The 25,237-nt window shown below is 35.1% G+C and overlaps 1 protein-coding gene across 1 annotated transcript in view; it reads left to right on the forward strand.

The window, feature by feature from the left end:
* vipr2 (vasoactive intestinal peptide receptor 2) overlaps window positions 1-25,237 on the forward strand; it is a 64,091-nt gene that overhangs the window by 11,494 nt on the left and 27,360 nt on the right. Inside the window, exons 3-4 of the mRNA XM_088643825.1 lie at window positions 9,700-9,807; window positions 13,750-13,853. Coding sequence (XP_088499951.1) covers window positions 9,700-9,807; window positions 13,750-13,853 — 212 coding nt within the window. The remainder of the gene's footprint in view (window positions 1-9,699; window positions 9,808-13,749; window positions 13,854-25,237) is intronic.

A 25,237-nucleotide genomic window follows, 5' to 3' on the forward strand; every position in this document is an offset into this window, starting at 1 on the left:
AACCATGAATATATTTGGCACAAGTAATGAAGTTAAAGGAGTGAGTTAGCGAATACATTTAGTCAAAAAACAGAATTTCTATGTTAAAAAGCCAAACCAGCACAACACTATTTTGAAGTACACAAGTGTAAAACCCAATTGTTAAATGGAAAGAAGATTTACTTTCTGAATTAGTTACCGCAATGGTTGAAGAGGTTTCCTAATGTTTTTAACAGCATCATTATACTCCTTCCATGTGCACCTATCACTTGAACTTGGTTCGCTAGAAAATTTGTATTTCTAACTGAAGGCAAATTCACAAGAGAAAATCATTCAGACTGGAAGACCCTGAGGGCTTCTGCAAAGTGAAGAATGTTCAAAAAAGGACAGTATACACAAGTCACAAAATGGCCAATCTTGAGTAAACTGAAACCGCGTAATCTGTTCTATCGCATTTTACTGTAGTACGGCTTCATGGCAGCTCAAAGCGACTAACAAAGAATGATCAAAAGTGAAGCAGATAAATACATTTGGAAGCCAAGGTTGTGTATACACAAGGGCCAGGTACTACACAAGAGGTATTTTGGCCACTCTTTACTCACAGCTTACTTACTCTCATTAGTAACATTCAGTAGTTTTAATTTAAATGAGATATAGTTAGTGGGTGGCATTGTAACTATCTAGTATCACATGTAGCAGTACACTGCTGTCTGTTGTATTTAGAACAGTTGAAAGGTTTAGAGAGATATACAGTAGGGCTTTTATTGACTTATTCATTGACATGCTCATAAAACAGAGCTGAATGAGTGTGCCTGTACCTGAGATTTGTGAGACTGCGGCTGAAAATGAGAGCTTAGTTTTGTTAAGTATGTTATTGTTCTTTAGATGATTCTTCTATTCCTTCTTTTCCAGTCACTGCATTGTCTGCAACGGGGCATTAATCATTTGACCTCTTTAGTTTCTGGTGCAGTGGTAGCAAGCACAGTGTAAAAAATACAAGCAGACAGATGGAAAATAACACATTAGCAGCATTTTACTTACTGTCTAGTATTTCTCAAAGGTCCATTCCAGCCCTGCTTTTTTTAAAAAGTCAATAAATCTGAAGACAACTGGTTGCTTTTCTACAAAGTTAAAAAAAATTACCTGTTTATGTAATACTCTCTTAAAATAAACAATAAGTTAAAATAAACAAAAATAAGTTATTGATATATATTATGTTAATTTTAGATATCAGAAATAAGTTTAATATGTAAAATATTTATCTTATTTTTATGTAGTTTTGGAATATTGATTGATACATTTTCTTTCATTATGCTATCAGATGTACAGTACAGTATTTCATTACATTTGGTGCAGTCACACAAAGATTTCTAAATGCATGTGTCTGAAAAATGTATTTATTTAGTTGGGGTGCTATTGATAATGTTGAATATTTCTGTATTTGCTTATAATGTAGATGAACAGACTAAACAAATAATCTTCACGTGGTCTGCACACTCCAACACTGTTACATCATGTGATTAAACGGATTTTCTGGGACAAGTAATTCCAGTACAGAAGCATAAAGATCGTTGTCTCTCTGCATGAACTTATTGGTCTGTCCAATATCAGTATCAACTGGATCACATGCCACATTTACTATTTTTTTCATCTGTTAAATTCAGCAAATAAATTGTAATTTTGTATTAAAATGTGTAGAAATATATCATGCTAAAGTTTGTATCCTGCAGAGGTTGTGTTAACTTCTTTTTACTTTGAGATTGTGTGAAACACGCAATTTGATCAGGGGTGCCCAAACGGTATATAACTGTAATCTTACATTTTTGACCATGCTTCTACTTTGAAGGTTTTTCCAGGATTTGGGAGCTCAGAGTTTTAAATGTCTTAATCAGGGCAGAATATTTAATTTGATTTGATTAAATTGATATACTACCTTAATATGTGTTAGGTGTGTTTTCGTGCAGATACAGTTATGGGGAAAGTAATGATAGTGAATAAGCCAAATATGTTCCAAAGTGTGGAGTAAATGAAATCTGACATGTTTCATTTCAGTCAATGCAGAAGTTTTCAGGGCAGAGGTAGTCTGAGTTTTGAGAACAATGGAGGTCCTGTGGCTATCTTAGTATGAATGACACTATCAGATGATAGTGGTGTGCTTGCAAACATAATACACATCAAGGTTGGAAACAACAAAAAATAGAAATAGTGATCAGGCAGCCATGGCCAAACAGGATCAGCCATGAAAATTTGTGATTGTAAAAGTTATTCAGTATTTTTTGAAGAGAAGGCTGAGAACAGGTTGGTCAAGCCAAGAAAATGCTCTAGTGTCATATTGTGTAAAAGTGAAGTGAGGAGTGAGACTTTGATGACATGGCGTTAATTGAGTTGAATTAATCAGTACTTGCTGATTAAGTAAAAAGTGAAGAGTTTGGGAATAAATGTGAATGCTCTAGTACATGGTGCTCATTGAAGAGTTAAACTGAAGAGTATAAGAAACTGGGTGTAAGTGAGTGCATACAAAAAGTGTGCAACATATAAGAATTTTTGTAAAAACAAAAGTGACCTCCTGACAGTGTCAGAGCTCTGGTGCCAAGTATGCCAATGTCATCACTAGGGGCAAGTTTTATCAACTTTTTGTTGATGAAATCTGAACAATTTTAATTCAACCAGTGCTGCAGGTCATAAGAATTCTATTGGCTCTGACCATCATCTTTGTTAACACAGGAACCCAATTATTTTATACAAATGCAAGTTTTTCTTGTCACACTACCTTTCTAGAATAACGTTTCCAGTCTGTGTTTGAACATGAGCAACACTTTCAATATTGGATGGAAAAAAAACTTTATGAATCCTATAGGCTTCTCGGATTGTAAGCAGTTATTTAATTATTGCCTAAAAATACATGTACGTATATCATTTTGCCTTTCTACAATGAAGTCTTAAACAACCCAGATGTTAAAGTCTTTGAAATGTTTTTTGTTAATTAAAATTTGGAACGCTTTAGTGCAGCCTATGGTAGATTTGAACCCTTTGGACCAGAATAGTGCTAGAATGGTCCTTTAGTAAAGGCTGTAGATTCATAGCACCTTAATCCAAGAATGGTAATTACACTTATGTTTTACTCAGATAAACAAAACCCAAAAACCAATTAAACTAGAATCAACTCCCAATAACAAATGGAATGTACAGGATGTTTCAAAATGTCATGGCAGTTTGTATCAGAAGAATCCAGGTGCAATAACATAGCACGTTAACTTTTAAAAATGAGTTTTAGTAAAACCTTATTTGCAGGGTTGTACAGGGTTCTGTTTTTAAGAACACAATGAACAGAACTGACCCTTAACATTAGTTGAAATAAATATTTGTATTGTCATATTTTTACAGTTTCAGATCAAGACATTTATAAAAAAAACTTTCCTCGCTTCTTCAACAATAATATATTCTGTGTTCTAGCAGACCATAAATGTTGTGATAATCTGTAAACAAAATCTATTAATCTATCATACATTAAACAAATACATTTTAGTTCATGTAATTATATATATCCAAATATATACCCAGTTGTCACAAAAAAATCTGTCAACTGACATTTAGTGAGAGCTTGACATTTTCTGAAAACAGTTCCCCTCTCTTACTCTCATTCTAAACATTTGCAAAATAGGTCAATTACAATGAGGTTAATTCATTGATTCTGCTTTACTGAATTGAATGGAGTTCTGGAACATCAAAGTGATTAAGTAAGTTAATGGATGAAAGAATGACCAGTCATTAAGTGAAACATGTCGACCAGTTAAAGTCAATATATTTAAACATACACAACAAGATTGAGAAAGGAAATGGCTAAAAACTTTGGATCTCATTCCTTCTCCCCTGCTCTGAAAAGGTACATAAAATAACTCCTACACAAAATATATCTTGTCTGGCAATTATGTTATTTTACAACACCTCAAGATAGAACTGTGATTTTGCCTCCTTCTTCTCAGCCTCTACTTACTTTTTAAGCTTTGTCTGTCAAGGACAGTAGCGAAATACTGACTTTCTACTGAGGGTTTGCTACTGGTCAGACAAGTGAATCCTCAGTGATTATCTAAAGGACTGGGAATACCTTTAAAGGTGAAACCACAGTCAATACTCCAATTTGGGCTTCTTTTCTAGAAATAACATATCATATGAGTTCTTTGTCTGATTTATAACTATTGAGTTTTTGGCCAAACTACTGTAGTAACAAATGTAATATCCATCCATGTTTTGTTTTTTTTAAACTGTAACCAATTCAGGGTCACAGGGGAGCAGGAGCCTATCCTGGCAAGCAGTGGGCACAGGGCAGGATACACACTGGATGGAATGCCATTCCATTACAGGGCAGACAAATACATACACTCACACAAATGCCAGTTTTCCCAGAAGCCAATTAACCTGCCAAAGTGTCTTTGGACTTTGGGTGGAAACTGGAGCACCTGGAGGAAACCCAGACAAACATAGTGGAAAGCATACTCACCTCATTCAGATAGCACCCCAGAAACCAGGCAGATAGCACCCCAGAAACAAGAAAACAAAAACAATTGTCCAATTGTATCAGAATTATTTTTCAAGAGATCCATAAATCCACAGGCAACCACAACAGTTATGGCTTCAGCATTATTAAAGTACCAATGAAGGCAAATTTTTCATTTTTTCCCCAAACACATGTGACTGATTTCAGAAGAAATGCCAGTCATATATGGCTGACAAAAATAAGATCAAAACAACAACTTACATGCAAGAGTATAATTTCAGAAACGTAGAATGCTGGAAAAGTGAAATGTTCACTAAGTCATGCATATCTTACATATCTTTTAGCAAATTACTGTTTCCTGTACATAACCCCGGCCTTTTCAGACTACTGCAAGATATAGAGAACTGAAAACAGTAGTCAGTGATATAATCTGGATAATGCTGAAAGCAGAAACACCCCCAGATGATGATCATATTCATATTTTTAAATCACCTGAATCTGATGTTGTGAGAAATTATACAAGAATATAAGATGTCATTCTTATCAATGGAAGTAGCAGGTATTTGTAATGATATTCAGTCCCTTGCAAGGTCTTTGCAAGACCATTAGCATTATATCTCAAGCATATATCTGATGAAGGAAGTTCATGTAAGCCATGAGACTTTTAATATTCAGTGGGGTGAAAATGACAGATCAGTACTTCTGTAGTCATGCACCCTCCGGCTTATATTGTAGATGTAGAAAAAGTTTAATTTACATCACTATAAAATCATAGAAAAATAAGGAGGATCAATAACGGGGTGTGCTTATGTAAAAATAAATAAAAAACTACATATTTGCATTTATATGTAGAAACAGGCATTTCACATTTGAGCTGCTATTTAAACCAATTTTCAGACCAAATTTGTGTTCTTTAACTATAGTTTACATTGTTTACCTTTACTTCTTTAGATATGTGCATTATATATGGTATCTATATCTTATTTGTCCTATTTTCAAGATAAAATCAATTTTACAAGAAGTCATGGACAGCATTGAAAGCATAAAGAAAGTTGAAGGACACAAGTAACTGATGAAATTGTTGCTTTTTATGATTGCATTATAATAACCCACTGCAACTAGGTCACCCACAAAAGAGAAAAGGCATAATTTATAGCAAAAAAATAAAGGCAGGGGGATTTCCTGGTATATGATAATGGATCTGGATGTGAGGGTTTGTGTGGTACTGTACATCGATGGAGTCCTAGTAATGTGCCTGATTCATATAATCTGCATGATATAAAGACCAGCCTTTAACTTGTTTAAAAAGAAAATCCCTTTTTTACTGCAATACTCATCACTACTCACCATATTTAGTAAAGAATGACAAAATAAGAGTAATGTACCGTAATGAATTTAGTATTCTCAGTATTTTTGTTACAAATAACACTAGGGATAAGTATCTTAAATACCTCTAGACATTAAGTATTTAATAGGTGCTTGAAGCAAAACTGGCTTTCATTATTCTGGCTTTGAGAATCTTAAAAAAAATTTGAAAACATTTTTGCACCGCTAATAAGTCCATTAATAGAAAAGGTCACGAATGATGTGTCCCCAATATTGAAACTGCTCCGTATCTAATGTGGAACTGGCCTTTTTATGTTTCCAATAACTTGTTAGTCTATTAAATTCACTGCAGCATCTTCTGAACAGTGAAGATGGACACACACATACAGCTCCTCTAAAATGTGGGACTGACAGTTTCAATAAGGTTGTGTTTTTGTTTTTCCATTCCAAATGCCTGCGACAAACAATAGCACAGCTAAGATATCAGACAAAGACACTACCCTTACGGTTAACATTACATTATATACTCATGGATGCTCACACAGATAGCGAATGCACAGGGAACTGAGGAAACCCAAAAAACTTCATACCCATCAATAGTACTCATCTAGTTGCGAACTGTGAGAGTTGTATGCACAGCTGGCTAGTGGCTCACCTTAAAATCAAACACCAAATCCCTAATCTACAGCCCTATCGTGTACTAAGCCTTTATCTGCTGAGATATGTATAAGATCTGACTAAATCTTTCCTATTACATATCAGAAATGAACTGCAACTGCCCAATAAGATTTTTGAATGGATAATTACAGTACATCCTTAAGTATACAGCATGTATGGCTAAAGTACTGTACTGTGTGTCTTTATTTTTTTTTTCCAGGTCACTTCCAAGTCACTTCATAGTGATTGCATAAAACATCCCCTGAGCAAACAATATGAATAATTTCAGTTCTGATATTTAATTATTAATAAAATATATATTTTAAATAATTTGAGTAGTGTATCTACTGTAGCAAAGAGCTTGATTCTTTTGAGAATCTCTCTTTCTTCTACTCAAGCATAATTAGTTTAAATGCACAAGCTATGACAGACTATGTGCATATTTGACTCATATTTGACCTCTCTTATGTATTAATGTAGGATACAAATTTACCCTGACATTTAAGGAGACAAATTTTTGCTTTAATGGCATTTCCCTCCATTCTCAGGATTTGTATTTTTGAGAATGCAAAAGTTTTTTTGTTTTCTGTTAATAAGGTTGGCCTGATTGATTGGAAGGATTCAACTGCTAAAATACTGTATTTAACTGTAGCAGTTTTACCATAGGATTTTCACACTTTTCCTAGTGGGCAGGACATCCATGGCATATCTCTCGTGTTCTCATTTCACAAGGAAGCAATTAATACACAAGCAGCATGAGGAGAGCATTGTCCTGTCGTTGGGATATGCTTGCAGGAAGTGAGGACTTCATCAGCTTTGTACTGTGTAATCAGGTTGCCATCAAGCACTACAAGTTCTGTAGTACAAAGTCACACCTGGCCAGGCCATAACACTTTGAGGAGGACATGTTGATTGTGGAGAAGTGTTCTGACTCAGGATCTCCCAGATTGCGGTTTATCCTTGACAGACTATTCGGTTATAAATTCTTATGGCGTTAGGGATTGCTGGCGAGTGACAGTGCACTGAATTAATCCAGGCTCCAGCATACCGATGACATACAGGTATTGATCTCTTGACAAGCAGGGAATGTTGGTTTTGAATTGCCACAACCATAACCAGGAACAAGTGACTTATAGCTAACAGGATGTACCAGCAACAGCTGGATAAAGTGGACCTGAACTTGCAGTCAAACAAATTGTTTAGTATTAAGTTAGAGGATCCAAATAATACTTTACTAATGCTTAACAACCTGTTACCATTTAACTAAACTGTCACGCCCTCTGCAGCCAGAGGGCGCTCCTTCTCTGTCCTGTCCCTAGTTTCTGGTCTGCTGTCCTTCCGGTCCCTCTCTTTCCCTTGGGCTATATATTTCTGGGTCTTGCACTCTGCCCTCGCTCAGCATTGACGTTCGGATGTCCTGAGACCCGCCTAGCACCAGGGCGCCCCACCTCCGCTCCCTGAGGGCATAGATTTTCTATACGGCACTCCCGAACTCTTTGCACTAATGAGCCCGGGCCTTTTTCCCGTCTCGCCGCTACGCATATGGGTCTTTTTCCGCTCTCCTGCTCCCCACGGTTAGTCCCTTTGGACGTCCGTGACATAAACATCAATGGAGTTTTACAGTATATGTAAGAAGAATCTCATATTTGTTAGCAAAAACAAAAATATTCCATTATTCACTGACACAATTTATGTCTTTATATTTTTACAGATCACAAATAATTTTGAAATAAAATTTAGAATCCCCAATGTATAGCATTACAGAAAATTTGGAGGGGCTCATAATTAAAGTAAATGTGTTTTTAGAATTGTTGTTAATATATTATGCATGTCTACTTTAATGAACACAGATAGTTGTATTTATTATTTTCCTGAGATACAACCAGCTTCTCAGTTATCCTTACATTAAAGCTACAGTACTATACGGTATATGTACAAAAGACCGTACATCAATTGCAGCATCAGAATAGTTTTAAATGCCCAGTAATATTTGTTCCAGTTAAAATAGTATTTGCATGACTTCAATGCATTCATAAAGTAAGCAGATTTAAATGTTCTCTAGCTAGATCTTTGTAATCAGAATGTCAATCTTTGAACATACTGTATAAATACCAAATTAAAAATGTTTCTTATTCATTCATTCCAACCAATAATATTAGTGACAGTAAACACCTGAAATCTCATTTGTTAAACAACACTAACACATGTAAAAGAAACAAAGCACCCTCTATTATTCATGGTAATAGAATAGGTAAATGTTCACCAGTTTATTTTTTATTGTTCTGTTTTTGTTGTGGATGGATGATCAATTAGAATTCATTTTGGAAATAGACTATTAACCTTTTACTGAAACATTGAATTGAAGTGTGCATTTATTCATATTTTCTATATTTTAAACATGTACTTTATTCAACCTAGCTTACTTCAATATTCTGTTTTTTTAAATGATTAGCATTGGTAATACGTGTTTGAGCAAATGTCCAAAATCTCTGTAAAAACACTGCAGTTATTAATTTTTATTTTTTTCTGGTAGTGAGAAATGTTGTAGAATGAAAAGTGAAAAATGTTGTTTTTTTACTCTACCGTTTTTTTTTTCCATTTGTGTATTGGTAAGTGCATTATGTGTTGTTAGGAAAGTGCATTATGCCAACAATATTTTTCAACTGTTTCCTGTGAGTGATGGGAGATAATCCATGACAACTGAGTGGGACGCCAGGATATTTGAAAAAAAAAATGTCTTGGTACACACTCCCCTCAGCAAGACATTACATGGAGAACTTTGGTTAAACAAACACGAACATGCTGCCATATGAATAGTGACAACTGCGGAAGTAAGGGATTCTGTGCATCTATACATCCATTTGCTTTATCCAAAACAGAGTCTCATGGGAACCAGAGCATATCCGTGCAAGGGACAGACACAAGGCAGGATAAACTCTTGACAGGATGCCAATGTATCACAGGCCACACAGAGACACAAACACACTCACACCAGGGCCAATTTTCACAGAAGCCAATTAATCTACCAGTATATCGCTAGACGTGTGAAAGAAAACTGGAGCACCTGGTGGAAACCCACCCAAACACAGGAAGAACATACAAACTCCACGCAGATAGCAAACTTGGAAGTGAACTGAGGGCCCCAGCACTTTGATGCGGTCTATTGCTGCACTATGCAGCCTTTTCGGGAATTCTAGTTTTGATTGAATATGTTTCTTATTGTGTCATTATTATGTTGACAGGATGCAGGGGAATGTGGGATAACATCACCTGCTGGAATCCTGCTGACATTGGGGAGACAGTCACTGTTCCTTGTCCAAAATCGATCAGCTCCTTATACAATACAAACGGTATTTCTGTTTTTATTATTTCTTTTTTCTTGTGGTCAAGTGTGCAGTGGTTTACAAGCAGCATTACAAACATGAAACGTGGTTTGAACTTGTAATGCTTCGGCTTTGTTACTACAGTATATTTATTTAAATGTTTATTTCAAGTACCAAATAATGGAAGGTTTACACACTCTTCTAGACACGATTTTGAAGTCACTTCACGTAGTCCTGGATTATATTTTAAAAGGGGAATCACAACAATATTTAATTCACAATAAACAACAATATATGTCCTTGTGAAATGGGATATATTATGCTGGCAGACTTCAAGATCCCTTCCCTTATTTGCTAATAAGTATATCTGTACACCTCAGACTTGTCATTTTCAAAAGTATCACTGTCTATTCCCCTTTATTTAGTCCTAATTACCTCACAGAACGTTTTTAGTTTTCTTTTTTAACAGGACTCCATGATTATTTACAGGTAACTTTCACAGAAATGTTATTATCATAGATGCTAAACTGTATTTAATCACATTAATATGATTTATTATCTGTTGGTTACACTGCTTCATTTAGTTTTTATCCTGTAGTGCAATGCAGTGTCATCCCAGGATGTTTAAACATCGGATATGCCCAGATATTAAAATCATTTTGTGTTCAGTGTTGTCATATCTGTGTGCCAAAACTGCTTATTAGGATGTGACTTGGACTTGCTGTTGGCTGGTTTTTGCCTTTGATTGTGTGTCTCTTTTAACTATCCTACAATCTTTGTGCTGATGTTTTTTTTAATCCAAGGCTTAAGTGCTAAAATCCAGAAATAATTTTATTTGAAAAAAAGTGTTCACATTAAACATTTCAATAATGTGACATTATTTTTTTTTTCAAAAATCGGAGCATTTTTTGGGACATTAAGGCTATAAGGAGCTACAGTGAATATGCAGTCTAACACTATACCCACTATAACTTTTACTAGTCTTTGCATTACTGTACATGTGGAATAGTTGATAGGGCTCTGTTGTTGTATCCTCAAGGAAGCTCCTTCACTTAGATTGCTTTAGTAAAATGCCCAGCTGTATAGATGGGTGAAAATGTAAGTAACTTTGAATAAAAGTGTCAGCCAAATATGTTAACGGCAAAGACTTCAACAATAATGATGTGTCTGACTTTGAGAAATTTATTTTTTAAATTTGTCATTTTTCAATACTGCCTTAGAGGACTCTGTGTGAAAAATGATAGTGTCCATAGTTTAATTGTCCATTTAACACAGTTCACAGGAATCCATGTAATGTTCCTCTAAAAAGGCATTCATTATTGTTGGACAGTAAATAATGGTGAATTTTCACATAAATTAAATAAAGCTATTTAATGACACACTATGATGCACCTTTGTTTAGATTTGTCTATGGAATATCTTTGGTTTATGACAGCTTAGATGCGTGTGTAAGTACCATACAAATAGGGATATACTTTTAATATCACAAATTATCACTGTCAGCATTTCTTCAGAAGATGCCAAGAAATCAGAGGACCAGGTGAAGTCCCACATGAACTTTGCGAGAAGGTGCAAAAAACTTGACGTGAAATGCCAGTCACCTTATAAAATCAAAAACTTTTTCATAAATTGCTCAATAAATATCACATCTCATGAGTTTCTTAATTGTTATATCTCTGAGTGAAATAAAAATACCAAGCAAGTTTCTCCGTACATTAGATTTCTATGTTTTATGTTTCCTATTGTTTTCCTAATTTTTAGATTCCAAGAAAATGTTTTCTCTTTCTTTCTTACCTGGAGTTGACAAAATAGCAAATATGTAATGTACACAGCCTCTCAGCCTTGAAATATGGATGGTATTTTACTTTCCTGCTGTGCAGATGGTATATTAAAATATTGCTGCTTTGCTCTGAGAAGTCTTGTAGTATCTTGCAGAGACAAAAAGCTATTTTTAAGTTGCTGCTATGTAAAATCTGTACTTTTTTTTTATTCCACAGACAGTTGGCTACTAAGCTTATTAATATGTATTTTGAAATAAGCCGGATTTAAGAACAGCCCACATGGCAATAGAATCTGCATCATAGTATTGCAGTAATGTCTGTATAATGCACAATATTGTGTCTTTGTACTTGGTTTTCCTACATAGCTATACTGTACATTTGCTGTAGGCATTTGAATGACAGCATAATTCCAGGTTGGTCTCATTCGTCAAAGTATTATATTTTCTTAATATTATATTTCTTAATCCTGTTTAACACCATTTGAAAGGAGTTTGATTTAGATTTTGAAGGCTCTGCTAGTACTCGGTTCCTAAAAAAATCCTGTATTTTCTATAGGTTTTTCTTGTTTTAAGTTAAAAATGCTTTTTTATCTGACAATATCATGGTGCAATGAACACATGGGTGTAGAAACCCAGCAAAACAAGTTTTTTTTCCCCCAGTTTTGTCTTTAAATACCTTAAATGAAGGATTGGTGTCTATATGAATAAATGGGTGTTAAATTATGTTAAGAAATTGAAATAATGAAGGAAGAAATTGCAGTAATTTTACAAAACCTTACAAAAAAAGACAAAAATATCTATTGAGACATTGTTACGGGGGCAGAGAAATGGGGGGTGGACTGTTGTGTCAGCTGTAGGGTAATTGCTGCAGAAAGGGCCGTAGTATGATGAGATGTGGAAAGAGAGTATTGACCATTTTCAGTAGAAAGAATCATTGCTTTCACATTTTGGCTTTAAAAAGCATATTTAATACCCTTCTTCTATGTTTGGTTGTCAACTGTATTAATGACAAACAAGTGCTACAGAATTAAAAATGAATCTACAGTACATACTGTATAAGTTATAAATCATATTTTAACTAAAGATACTACTACTGTATGTGTAGTTCAGGTGGGTAGCTGCGTCAGCATGCATAGGCTGCAAAGGAACAAGTAATAGGTTTATTCCATGCTGAAAAAAAGAAGAAAGAGAACGCAACGTTTCGGCCGTGGAGCCTTTTTCAGGTGTGCCACACACCTGAAGAAGGCTCCACGGCCGAAACGTTGTGTTCTCTTTCTTCTTTTTTTCAGCATGGAATAAACCTATTACTTGTTCCTTTACTGTATGTGTATTTCATTATCTTACCTCAGCTGGTTACCTCATTACAACATAATGCCAGGAGAGCTAATGAAGCAGTGATTATGAACAACCAATGATCTGGTTAACATACAGACCTTCAGTGACCTCTTTGAGATGCATTGCTGTGTATGCTACTGTATGATCTTACTTAAATTAGTTAAGGTAGCAAACAGGTTTATTTTTTTTTCTTTAATCCTTAAACTATGTAAATCAAATTGAGATCAAATTATCATTTGCAAAGATGACCTACAAAGCACAGAAGGCATGGAGGCGCAGGGGTTAGCATTGCTGTCTCACAGCGCTGGGGCCCTGGGTTCAGTTCCTTGGGTGCTATCTGCATGGGGTTTATATCTTCTCCTCGTGTTTGTGTGGGTTTTTTCTGGGTGTTTCAGTTTCCTCCCACAGTCCAAAGACATACCGGTACAGTAGGTTAATGGGTTTCTGAGAAAATTGGTCGTAGATGGTGAGTGTGTGTTTTTGTATCTACTGTATGTCCCTTGGGATGGCCTGGTGTCCCATCCAGGGTGTACCCTGCCTTGTGTCCGTTGGTTGCTGGGATAGGCTCTGACTTCCTGTGACCCTTAATTGACAAAAGTGGTTAGGAGATGGATGGATGGATCTGTGGAGTAATACTTTATTCAGCAGGGTGTTTATTTGAGTAATATGAGTGAACAAGGGTACAACAACAGCGCCTTATCTAGGATTTGAACTCATGACTTTCCTCAGCACTTCCACATAGTCCAGAACTCTAACTTTAATGCTCACTGCCCGATATTAAAATGGTTCTAATGGAGGAAAATAGCTGCTGAGTTGAATTATATGGTAAATATATATTTGTTTCTGTTTTCCAGGGTTTATAAGTAAAAACTGTACAGCTAATGGATGGTCAGGTATCTTCCCAAACATAACCATTGCTTGTGGACTCCACACCCTTGCAGGGTCTGAACAAAAACAGGTAGGCAAATTCAAAAACATATTTAGCTGTAACATAGCTAGAAGATAGACTGTTACATGTGCACCTAAATATAATGTAATACTACCAGGACTACCAAAAACTGCTAGCTCATCAAGTACAAACACTCATTCAGAATGGATGATTAGCTTTATTCACTGGTAAAAAATAAGAGAGGGATGCTCTTTGTTGTGCCCAGTTGGCCTTGATTATGTTTTGGGTGACCAGAAAAACACACTACAATTATAGTTCTGATATAAAAATCCCACTGTCTAGTAACACACTACAATTATAGTTCTGATATAAAAATCCCACTATCTAGTATATTACTGTAGTCTAAATGCACTCTTGCATATATAGTAAGGCCATTTTAGTAATACCATTGCAGTTTAGTCCAAAATGAGGGGGCCTTCAGTTCCCAGAATTCAGTCATTATTTTATCACTTTACCTAAGAAATTCTCCTAAATACATAGAGTAATTCAGCAGGATGTAAAATAGAAGATACAAGATTTCAAATGTATTTTATTATTCTTCTTAAAAGCAATGCCTCTTTGGGGAAATATGCCTTAATTTGGTTATGATCCTTTTAGGAATCTTAAATAAACAAGCAATCTCTCCTTACTATAAAGGCTGAGTCAGTCTGAGGATGTTTCATCAGCCAAAAATGGCAGGCAAAGGCAGTATCTGTGCTTAATAATTAGACCAGTTTACTATCAGAAACATCTATCCAAGTTAGGTTTATTTTGCAACTTTATGTTTTAGCTTCAACTGAATGTTTTGAGAGGCAATACTGAGATATCTGCTTATCTACAATTAAATCATCCCCATAAGAGATTTAAATAGAAACCTTTTTAAAATAAGCACAACTGTCTACTGGTTCTCCATTTTGGAATGGAGTATACTTTTAGTGTTTCATCCAATATTTTAGTTTAGAAAGGAAAGTGAAAAAACATGATGTCTCAGTCTAGTTTTATTGTGTCTGCCAATTTGGGCACTTCATACGAAAAGCCATACATGTATGCCTCATCAGATTAATGATCAGTCTTCCATTGCTTTGTTTTATAGAACTTGGGTTTATTTTCTTAATTTCCTGTAATGCATGTTTCCTGTTCTGAATCCTCATAAACCAAATATGAGGTATTTGCGTGGTCTTTCAATATCTGCTGTTTTTTGTATTCTGCTTAGCTTTAGAAGCTGTCTGGCTTGATGGTGCAACGCTTAGATATTTGAATTAATTTCAAGCCCTTTGAAGGGGATTTTCTTTGGGTGCTTGAAGTCTATCACACATTTAGACAACATGGCCAACCCAACAGAGTTAATAGCATCTTATCACAGCATCAGTGTTTGTAGTGCCAGCTTTGGAGCGAACACAGATGTTGGTGCATCTGTCCTTTGTAAAAAAACATATTATTAAAAACATATTGCTGAAGCTGACAACAGGAGGGTCTTGATATTTTCTGTTTGTGGTTTTATTTTTTTCATAGATAATTTTAAAAGGGAGGAAAGAAACTGAGGAATATTTCTGATCAGGGAAACACATTCATACTTTATTTATAGTTTAGTTTTTCACTATCATCTCTGACTTTCATCCACCCATGCCCCAGTTATTTGAAGACCCTGTGAAGACTGCCTTTAGATGACATTTTGATGGAAAGACTTGAGAAAGCCCTTTTAAAATACTTTTTATTACATTCACGATATCGCTGAGCGTGGACTTCGTATTCCCTCATGACTGAGGCAATTTCAATGGGACCAAGTGAACTGTAGCTATAATGTGCTTTAAAGGGAGGCCAAATGGACTTTGACAATGAAGGCTTTTTGTTCAAAAAGTGCTTTCACTCAAGCTATGAAGATCCCTTGTGTAGATGCAGGGCTTTAAAATAGAGATGTACAAAATAGAAGAAGACTGTTTGGGCTTTTTCTTCACACAAACATGTCTAATGTGAAATAAATATTAGCCATATTATGTATTGCTACTGTATAAATGTCATAGAAAATGTTATTTCAGAGTCTTTGGAGGATCAGACTCTTTACAACCATCTCTTCCCTGGTATCCTTTTAAAACGCCTCTTTCCATTAATTTGTATTTGCATCCCTTAAGACATCAAACATCTGAGAAACAGATCTCTATTGTGCTGGCTTCTTGTTTTCTCCCTTCAGCCAATCTCCAAATAGCAGAATGAAGGTTTGCCACATAAAAATAGCACATTCAGCTGGTTCTCTTCAGCTGCATGATACATAAATAGTCAAGGTTCCTTCCCACTCCTTAAATCAGCTTTCAGAGACTGGTAGTATGTCATGCAATTACCACTTTCACTCCACAGACTGGTATCCAGAAGCACTCTGTTATGAATCATTCATAGAACCTGATGCAGAAGCAACTTTAGTGACAACGTTGGGGTTTAAACTTAACCTCCTGGGTGCCAGTCAGTTTATTGAGGTCAAGTAATTCAGGTGGTTAGCTGTATCAGCATGCGTAGGCTGCAAAAAAACAAGTAATAGGTTTATTCCATGCTGAAAGAAAGAAGAGAGAAAACACAACGTTTTGGCCATGGAGCCTTCTTCAGGTGTGCCACACTTTTTTTCAGCATGGAATAAACCTATTACTTGCTCCTTATTGAGGTCAAGATCACTGTAAAGCTCTTTGGAACTATTTGTGTTGAGTTAATAAAAAAACAGTAGAACTGCCTTTTTAATTTAGATGGTTAATTTGAGGTCAAATATGTTATAAACTGGGCATCAGATTTTAACTGATTACAACTTCCTCTACTTTTAAAATTAATCTGAAGTTTGTTTTTATGTATTGTCTTAAAGAATTTGCCTTGTGGTTTACTTTTAAATGGTATCAGTTATTCTCTGTAAAATGTCTTAGTGGTATTGGTAGATGTCTGCTGCAATTCTAAATGTTTTAAGAGATTGTGTAACTCTTATCCTCTCAGGCCTTCCATATTTGAAGACTAGGGCTTTATGTTACACATTAATTTTCATAATTATTGAATTTATCCATTGTCAGGTTCTATTATTTTTTGTTTTGTGTTTTTTAAATGGTTATTTATTTACTATTTTACATTGTCAACATGTAATCACCTCAGAATTAGGATTCTCACAAAATGTCTAAAAAGCTCTAAGAAAAGTAGTTTAAATGGAATGTGTTGTGTGACTAATTGTTAGAGCATAGACTTTGTAAATTACAGAATTACAAGTAACTCAGTGCCATTGCATTGTTACTCTACAATGTATTTAGCCGTTTGAGTTGACCCAGATTTCAAAATAATTCATTAATGTTTAGTATGCTTGACCAACTTCAAGCTCTGGATAGGGAGAATAGTGCCGTAGTGTGCATTTCCCCTATTTGTCAATGAGGCCAAAATGCATGTGGAGGTTGGGGAGTTCATTTTAAGTACTTAACAAGATAGTTTAAGGGAGCTTTAGAAATATATTGTTTGCCATTCCCTGGATATTAAGTACTATATGGACTGCTAGATGCCAAAATTAATTACTTATAGAAATCTGAACGTAAATGTCTAATGTGCTTTGGATTGATTCTAAATTTTATTAAATGGTTTTAAAGTTTTTTTCTTACTTGAACAATTGCTTTTTTCACGTGCTGTATGTAGTTTTAAAGCGTGTGCATGGGTCTCTCCCTTAACAGTGTGATGTTCTGCTGCCGGGTTTTGTATGTGTGTGCAAATTTAATTCTTGTGCACTTCTTCTCAATAATCTTTGCAGAGCCATTTCAAAAGCCATTTACTCTGGAAAATCAGTTATCATGCCACAGTAAATTTTAAGGGTGAAAACAATAGAGACTTTTACTGAATACACATAAAATTCAGAAGCATAAGAAGCATAAATTAAGAAATCAATTACACAAACTACTTTTTTAATTTACAATACTCATACAAACACAAAGAAAAACATAACACTATGGTGATAACTGACCACTTAGACAATCAGGGCATCTTTACAATCTCTGAGTGATTATATGAAGTATGGCTTTGCGAAATCCCTTGATCTGAGTCTCATCAATGTGAAGCAGATATTTCACAAGTATTATATTAAGTTCTATCCTTCTACTCTCTTATTGAATCTGAAATAATAACTAGCCTCAGTCTTTATTTATTCCCTTTTGTTTTGACTTTTTGACAGCCTCATTCAAATCAACCCTCTGACGTTTACTGAAACTGGAAATATTATGTTCTTTCATTCTAGCTCCAGAACATTATGCTGAAGAATCTTTTTCTCTTCCTTAAGAACCCATAATAAACAGCACCTACAAAAAAATACAAAAAACACTTTGAAAACGAGAGCACAAGCTTTCGCTGTGATCGTAAAGAAAGCACTGCTGCCTCATGGCATCCTTAACCACAATACCTTACGCACGCGCAGAAACAAACAGCTTTTCGGTGGCGCTGAATTCAAATGTTTGCAGAAGGCTCTCGGCCAAAATCGGTCACTTTCAGTTTTTTCAAGTTCAGATAAGTGAAATTTCGTTCTTATAACGAATTACAAGGTACAAATTCTTCATGTTTGGATTAGCGAAAATTCGTATACCGAGCGTTCTTTTACCAGGGTACGAGTGTATTTCAACGACAATATATTTCACATGCATAATCTTCCAGCACAGCATTCATTCTATGAACTACCATGGATATAATTTTATCTGGACAGTGACCTATCCACTCCAGCAGGACTAATTCCATCACAATGCAGCTTGTCAAAAAGATGAGCATCCAGCTCTTCATGATTGTGACCACGCACAGTTAGTCTTCTGTCAAGCTACCTTTCCTTTTGTCTCACATCCCATGTTCTCTCAAATGGGCCAATGTACAAATCCCTCTTCCTTCCCTCCGTCAGGGCCTGGTCACTCCTTTCCTTTCAGGTAGTGCTTCCCTCATAAGCTCGTCAAGGCCACAACCACCCTCTTTTTTCCAGTAGCCCCTTCCTCTGTTAGCAGCGTTTCAGCTCTTATAGCATTGCATATGCTCTGAGTCCCTTCCCATGCTGAAGCTTGGAGCAGACTCTCTTCTTTTCTGATTGCTCCTCATTAGTGGCTCTGCACCTTTAGCTAATTCTGTTGTTTAATTAATTAACTTCATATGAAATGCCATAATGCAGCCTGAGCAACCTTGGGAGGGCGTTGTGACCCCCCTTTTGTTCCTTCCTGAAACTTATTACAGACATTCGGACACGATATATACAGTATCACTCAACTGGCAACTATCTCATTATTGTTCCATGCTGAATTTATGCTCAAACTTTTGGCTCTTTTAAATTGGCGAGGCTGGAGCTGAGGAGAGGTTAGCTGATGACACAACTAGAAGAATGACGTGGGCACTCATCTGTGGAAGATGTTTCCAGCGTGATGATGTCTGTGAAAGGAACAAATGATGTCTAAAGTACACAGAAATATGCTATTATGATCTTTTGAGTGGAGATGTAGAATTTAGAGTTGTTTTTAGTGGCTAAGGTAACACGTAGTGGACTGTCTTGTGCTCAAACGTCTAGGGATGTTGTGTTTGTACTTTTATGACTACGTTGCTATGGTTAGTGTTTAAATTGTGTCCCATTCACAATTCATGTTATAACAGATCTTAGCTTAGTTACATCATAAAGTGGGCTGATATTGTGCAGAAGAGCTTTGACAAGAAAAAACCACACAGAGCCACTTTAAAATATTTAATTAGATGATTAATAGCAAGTATAAAACATAAAGGAACAATAGATATCACATCCATCTTCTTATTGCCTAATTTAATATTTCTTGCATATGCTACAATATGCACCATGGGCAAAACGTTTCTAAATTTTTGTCATAATGAGACCTACATCTTTAAATTAATGCAGTACAATTATAAAAATAATTAATCATTACTAAAGTCTAAAGGAATTTTTGTCAAATACTTTCTGGAAAATATCAATTGTTTTGTAATGCAGAATCTTAGCCAAGCATACAGACAGGCTAGTAAACTAGGCACATTTAGGGAAGTTATTCTGTCTTTAAATTTAAATTGAGAGTAATCAATTTTGTCAATACTGAGCTAGACGTTGCTCTATGAAATCAAGCAGAAAAATACAAAGATATAAGGGTTCATATTCTGTGGGAGCAATAAGGAAGCACAACTGAGGTCGCGCTATATCAGCCAAAAGGTTAATGCTACTTTCGAGCAAGAAAGAAAATGGACAATTTTTTTCCCCAAGTGAGGAAAAAATTTCATCAGCATTTACTTACAAGTATGAACATTTCCATAACACCCCCACTGTTGATAGCACACTGCTTATCATTGATGTCCACTGCACAGTATAAACTACCTACAGTAAAATGTCAAGACAATTCCTATTGTTTTGAAATTTTATTTCATATGTATATTGGGTTATAAATCTAGATCTAGCAGACGTGATGAAATAAAATCTATAATCTCAGGATCTTTATTAAACTCAAGGATAATTTGTGTGTGATTGTGTGTCAGGGCAGCAGTGGTACTGTGGTTAGCAGTGCTGCCTCACTGCGCTGGAGTCCTGGATTCGATAACTGGGGTGTTAATTGGCTACTGCAAAACATGACTGTCTGTGTGTGCCCTGCGATGGACTGGCATACCGTCCAGGGCGTATCCTGCCATTGCTTGCCGAGATCGGCTCAGGTTCCTCTGCGACCCTCTTTTAGATAAAGGGTTCGGAAAATGAATGGTTGAATGGATGGACTGGGTGTCATAAACATGTCTTCTCACTCCAACACTCAACCTTGATGTCTCACAGTGGGAAAAGAAACCCTGCAGTTGCATTGTAGTAAATGATAAATGAGATGAATGTGTTTTTTGCAAAGGAATAAAAAAAGGTTATGCTGAAAACAGAAAGAAGAAACACAGTATTTTGGCTATTGAGTCTTCTTCAGGTATTTTGTATGCAGTATGTTCAAATATAACAGCAGACATATCAATGGTAAGGTCAAGATTTTACAGACTTTAATATTCCTATTGCTTTGATTTTGTTGATTTTTGTTAATATTTTATTGCGGTGAGTAAAATATTTATCTTAGTTCTTCTGGGAGGTTTTATTGCCAAGAATAACATCAGTGAAGGAGCCGTAGTCATGAAAGGATTGCGTACAGTGCAAACTATAAAGGTGATATATTTCATTTTTTAAAATATTTTTTCTCTCATGTTATTCAAAATGAAAAGTGCCATGGTTGTAAAAGTAAGTATTGATTTGGAAAAAAATATAACACTATGTTTTCCTGGCCACATACTGTTTACTGCTTTATAACTTGTGGTTCCAAATGCCACTTGACATTGTCATTCTGGTGGTGCTCATGCTGTTCACCTTTTTGCAAAATGAAAGGGAACTATTTTTTTTTTAAAGTAGCTTGTTTTTTTCTCTGTGAATTCCAGAGGGCTACTTTGAATAGACATTTCTTTTGATGCCGTTTCAGAACGTTTCATTCCTGTGATGTGCCAGCTTTCATTTTTAAAAGTGCAATCATGCAGAATCCCACCGGAGTGAAAAGTGACGTCCAATCATAAGAGACAAGTGTGTCAGCTTGTCTGTTGTAATCGTACATGTCTTTGTAAATGGGGCTGATTTACAATCAAGCAAATCGGTAGTAGCTGAATCTTGGGTTTGTAGGTGTTCTCCTTCTTTACTACAGATGAAAGCTATTCATCACATTTTACATGAAAGCACTTCAGGCAGAAAATTGCTGCCTGAACATAATCTACCTTTTACTCTGTTGTAAAGTGAGTTCTTGTTTTATTGTGTAAGATATCTAAAAACAGTGCTGTTCTTTTTCTTTATTCAGTCCAGTGGAACTAGACAGGCTTATAGGAAATTCCGAGGAACCAACATGCTCCTTGTCACATTTTTAGTTTTTCTCTGGCTTCCACACAAGTTTTTGATGACTTTGAAGTGCTGACGAGAGCAACTGTAAAAATAAAAGGATGTACACCTGACCTCCTACAAAGCATGAATGCTCTGATAATAAGTGGCAGGGTCATGAGGGAGCTTGTGTGACATTTATTTTGCAGGGGATTTTCTTTGACTTTGTTATTTATCATACTTCAGCCGTGGGGGGAGGAGGAATTTTGCCAATGCACTCATCGTCTGCAAAGGGGAAATAAACTCTAAATCTCTTTCATCACGGGATGGAAAATTGATCTGTTCTTTTTAAGATATCTCACAGCATTGTCTTCTTTTAGTGACTTTCTCAAAACAGAGGTCTCTTTTGTACAGGAATATATTTTTTTATTATTTTAATTGTTCAGATTTTTTGTGATTCATTGCAGGGTAGAGACCATCATCTGCTGACTAAGTTGTAAAAATGGGTCATTAGGCCATCAGTGTTCATTGAATAACAATTGGTGGCACTTTTGTGTCAAATATTGGTCCATTAGTTTTTACTGTAGCTCTCTGCAGAAGAGATTAATTGCTATTAGTTGGTGGCTGAAAACACTAATACTGGTATTAGATATTACAAGTATTATGTATTTTCCTATCTAGGTTTTGTTAAATGTCAGCACATTAAAATCTACTCTTTGTCACGTATCCATTAATTAGAAATAGATGAAATTCTGAATACTGTACCAATTTTGATCCAGTTAACCATAGAACAAGTTCTATTCTTGACTGATATACAGGACATTCCTTCAGCAGTTTAATATGACTTTATTATGGAATGCCTCAAAAATTAATATTTTTCTTTGCTCTGCACACAGTGTCAGATACTGTATTGTCCATTTCATTTGTATTATGACATTTTAGTTTCATTTTGTTTCTCAGTGGCCTAATTCTGATACATGTTGACATGTGAAGTGATGGGAGCTGATTCCATTTAACTGTGAAACCCATTTAAAGAAATTATTTTAAAGAAAATCTTAACAGTTTGCTTTTTGGGGCAGGGGATTGAAACAATTGAATAGATTTTGCTAATGGTGCAAAATGTTAAATAAACACGGTCACAACTAAACAATCAGAAAACAAAAAAAAAAGACAATCAAAAACAGAAAGTATTAATTTTAATTAAGGTCCTTAAAGGTCAGTGGTATTCAGAAGCATTATTTTATAATCGCTTTTGCTCATTTGCAAGGAGACAACTTTTAGTTACATAAAACTGCAAACTAGTCGAGTGTTTTTATAAAGAAAAGTTGACAGGTGAAACATATTTCACATATTTAGACAGTTTAAAGACAGTGATGATATTGCAATGTGAAATATTCAAAAGATATGCTTACTTTAAATGCAAGCTACTGTAATTCTTTGTATTAGAAGAGAAGCTGGCAACGTTTTATTTTTGGAAACTGTCTTGAATTGGATTTAATGTAGTGACTACAGCTCCTTGAAACAGCTTGTTACGTTTTGTTTTCTTTCTATACATTCTCTTTGTCAGTTTTAGTACTTACTGTACATACTGATCTTTATACTGTATTTATGTGTGGTACTTCAGTATATAAGTAATGTAGTTCAAAATGCATAAAACATTGGACACATTTACATGAAATGATCTTTATTTAAAAGGATTAAAAAGGTGAGCACTAGATATTCATAATCTTTAAAATATATTGAATATTTAGCAAATGTATGAGGATTCTTTATGAAGTTATAATATCCCTGACTGTTTGTAAAGTTCATGGTGATCATTATTTAGTTCTCTGAAAATATTTAGTTTGTTTATACACACTATTGGTGCAATATTTAGTGATTACGGTTTATGGACACTCTTAGCCAATCTTAAAATACAGCATTGCATGAGAATGTTGTTTATGAATAAAATTCCACATAATTTAATCACACTGCTACTCAGATGTTGAACATTTTTATGTGACATAATGTTATTATGCTACTCAGACTTTATTATAAAAAATAAGCTCCGATTGTTTTATGTAGAATAAAGTCATTTTTGAACCCAGTTATCACATTTTGTCCTGAGATCTATGATTAGCTAATACATTTCTCTTGAAAAGATTGAATATCATACCATAGCTTCTCCTTTAATAATTTGTTTATAGTACTATTTTTACTTCTACTGCATGAGAAAAGAACAGATTATACATAAACTTTATCCCTTCAACTTGCTGCTCACCATATGTAGTTTTTTTTTCATCTTATGTTTGGCCAAAATGTCACTGAAAAACAAGTGCAATGGCAAATATTAATCAGTGCAGCCTATTGCTCGCATTAGTTCCAAGACAAATTCAAGTATATTTCGATGTTACCTTTTTGCAGGGCTCCTTTTGGCAAATTGATGAAAAGTCTTCTACACTGTCCAATTGCCTTTACTGTTCAGGTAAAACAGTGAAAAAACAGTGAAAAATGGCAGATGGGCCCAAAATCTGTTATAAGAAAATTTGTTTTCTTCTAATGGTGCTGTCTCCCATTGTCACACAATGCTAAACTGCCATGTTTAGATTTCCCAATTGGAAAAAAGTCACAGACTAAATATACAGACTCCATACTGGAGTATACTACTTCACTCCATAGTAGAGGCCAAAGTATGCAAATATGAAAAAACAACAACTATTTTTTGTTCAGAAACTGAATGCATAATGCCTTCAATATAAAATTGGGGTTTTTCCACAACTTTTATAAAATATTTCTTTTTTTTTGCAATGCTCATACATAAGATCAACCGCCCTAGACTTGTAGAGCCAAAACCCAGGCTTTATTTGTCATAAGCACATGAGAAATGTTAGAAATGAGAGGAGGCTGTTTGGCACACTTAGCTCTTTTGGTCATTAGTAGATAATTAATCTGAAGATCCCATCTAGCCATTTCTTGAAAAAAGCCAGGGTATCATTTTTAACAACAAGGCTAGGTAGCTTGTAATATACTCCTACAGCCCTTTAAAAAGATGCCCTTAATCATCGTTTTAAAGGCTTGGTACTGTATTTTATGTTGTTTTTTAATCAGTTAAGTAGATACAGTAGTTTGTTCAAAAGCTATCCTCAGGGACCAGAATTAACCAGTTGGGATATAACAAGCCATAGAATGTCATAATTAAAGTTTCATAATTTCTTTCCGAAAATTGTGACTTTTCAGTTCATCCATCCCTGGCTTGCCATGATGAAGAAGGATTTGAGCACAAAAGGCCAACTAAAAATGAAAATGTTGGATTGGATGTACAACCTCTGAAATTTGACAAGTAACAAAGCAACAGAAGATATAATGAGGTCAACCAAATAATTTTACTTGCCACTGTTGCTGGACAGTAAAAATTTGCAAAGACAGTAGTAAAACATGTTTTTTCCATCAATATAACACATCTTTGCTTAGTAATCCTAAATGAATTTTTTTTTAGTTTTCCTTTGTCAGAGAAGCTTAGCACTCAAAATGTATTATATGTCCACATCCTTAAAGTCCTTCTGTATGTCAGCTGGATATAAACTTAATAAAAAAACAT

Source organism: Lepisosteus platostomus, chromosome 8 (assembly GCF_059453375.1).
Source record: "Lepisosteus platostomus isolate fLepPlt1 chromosome 8, fLepPlt1.hap1, whole genome shotgun sequence".
In the NCBI taxonomy this organism is placed as follows: Eukaryota; Metazoa; Chordata; class Actinopteri; order Semionotiformes; family Lepisosteidae; genus Lepisosteus; species Lepisosteus platostomus.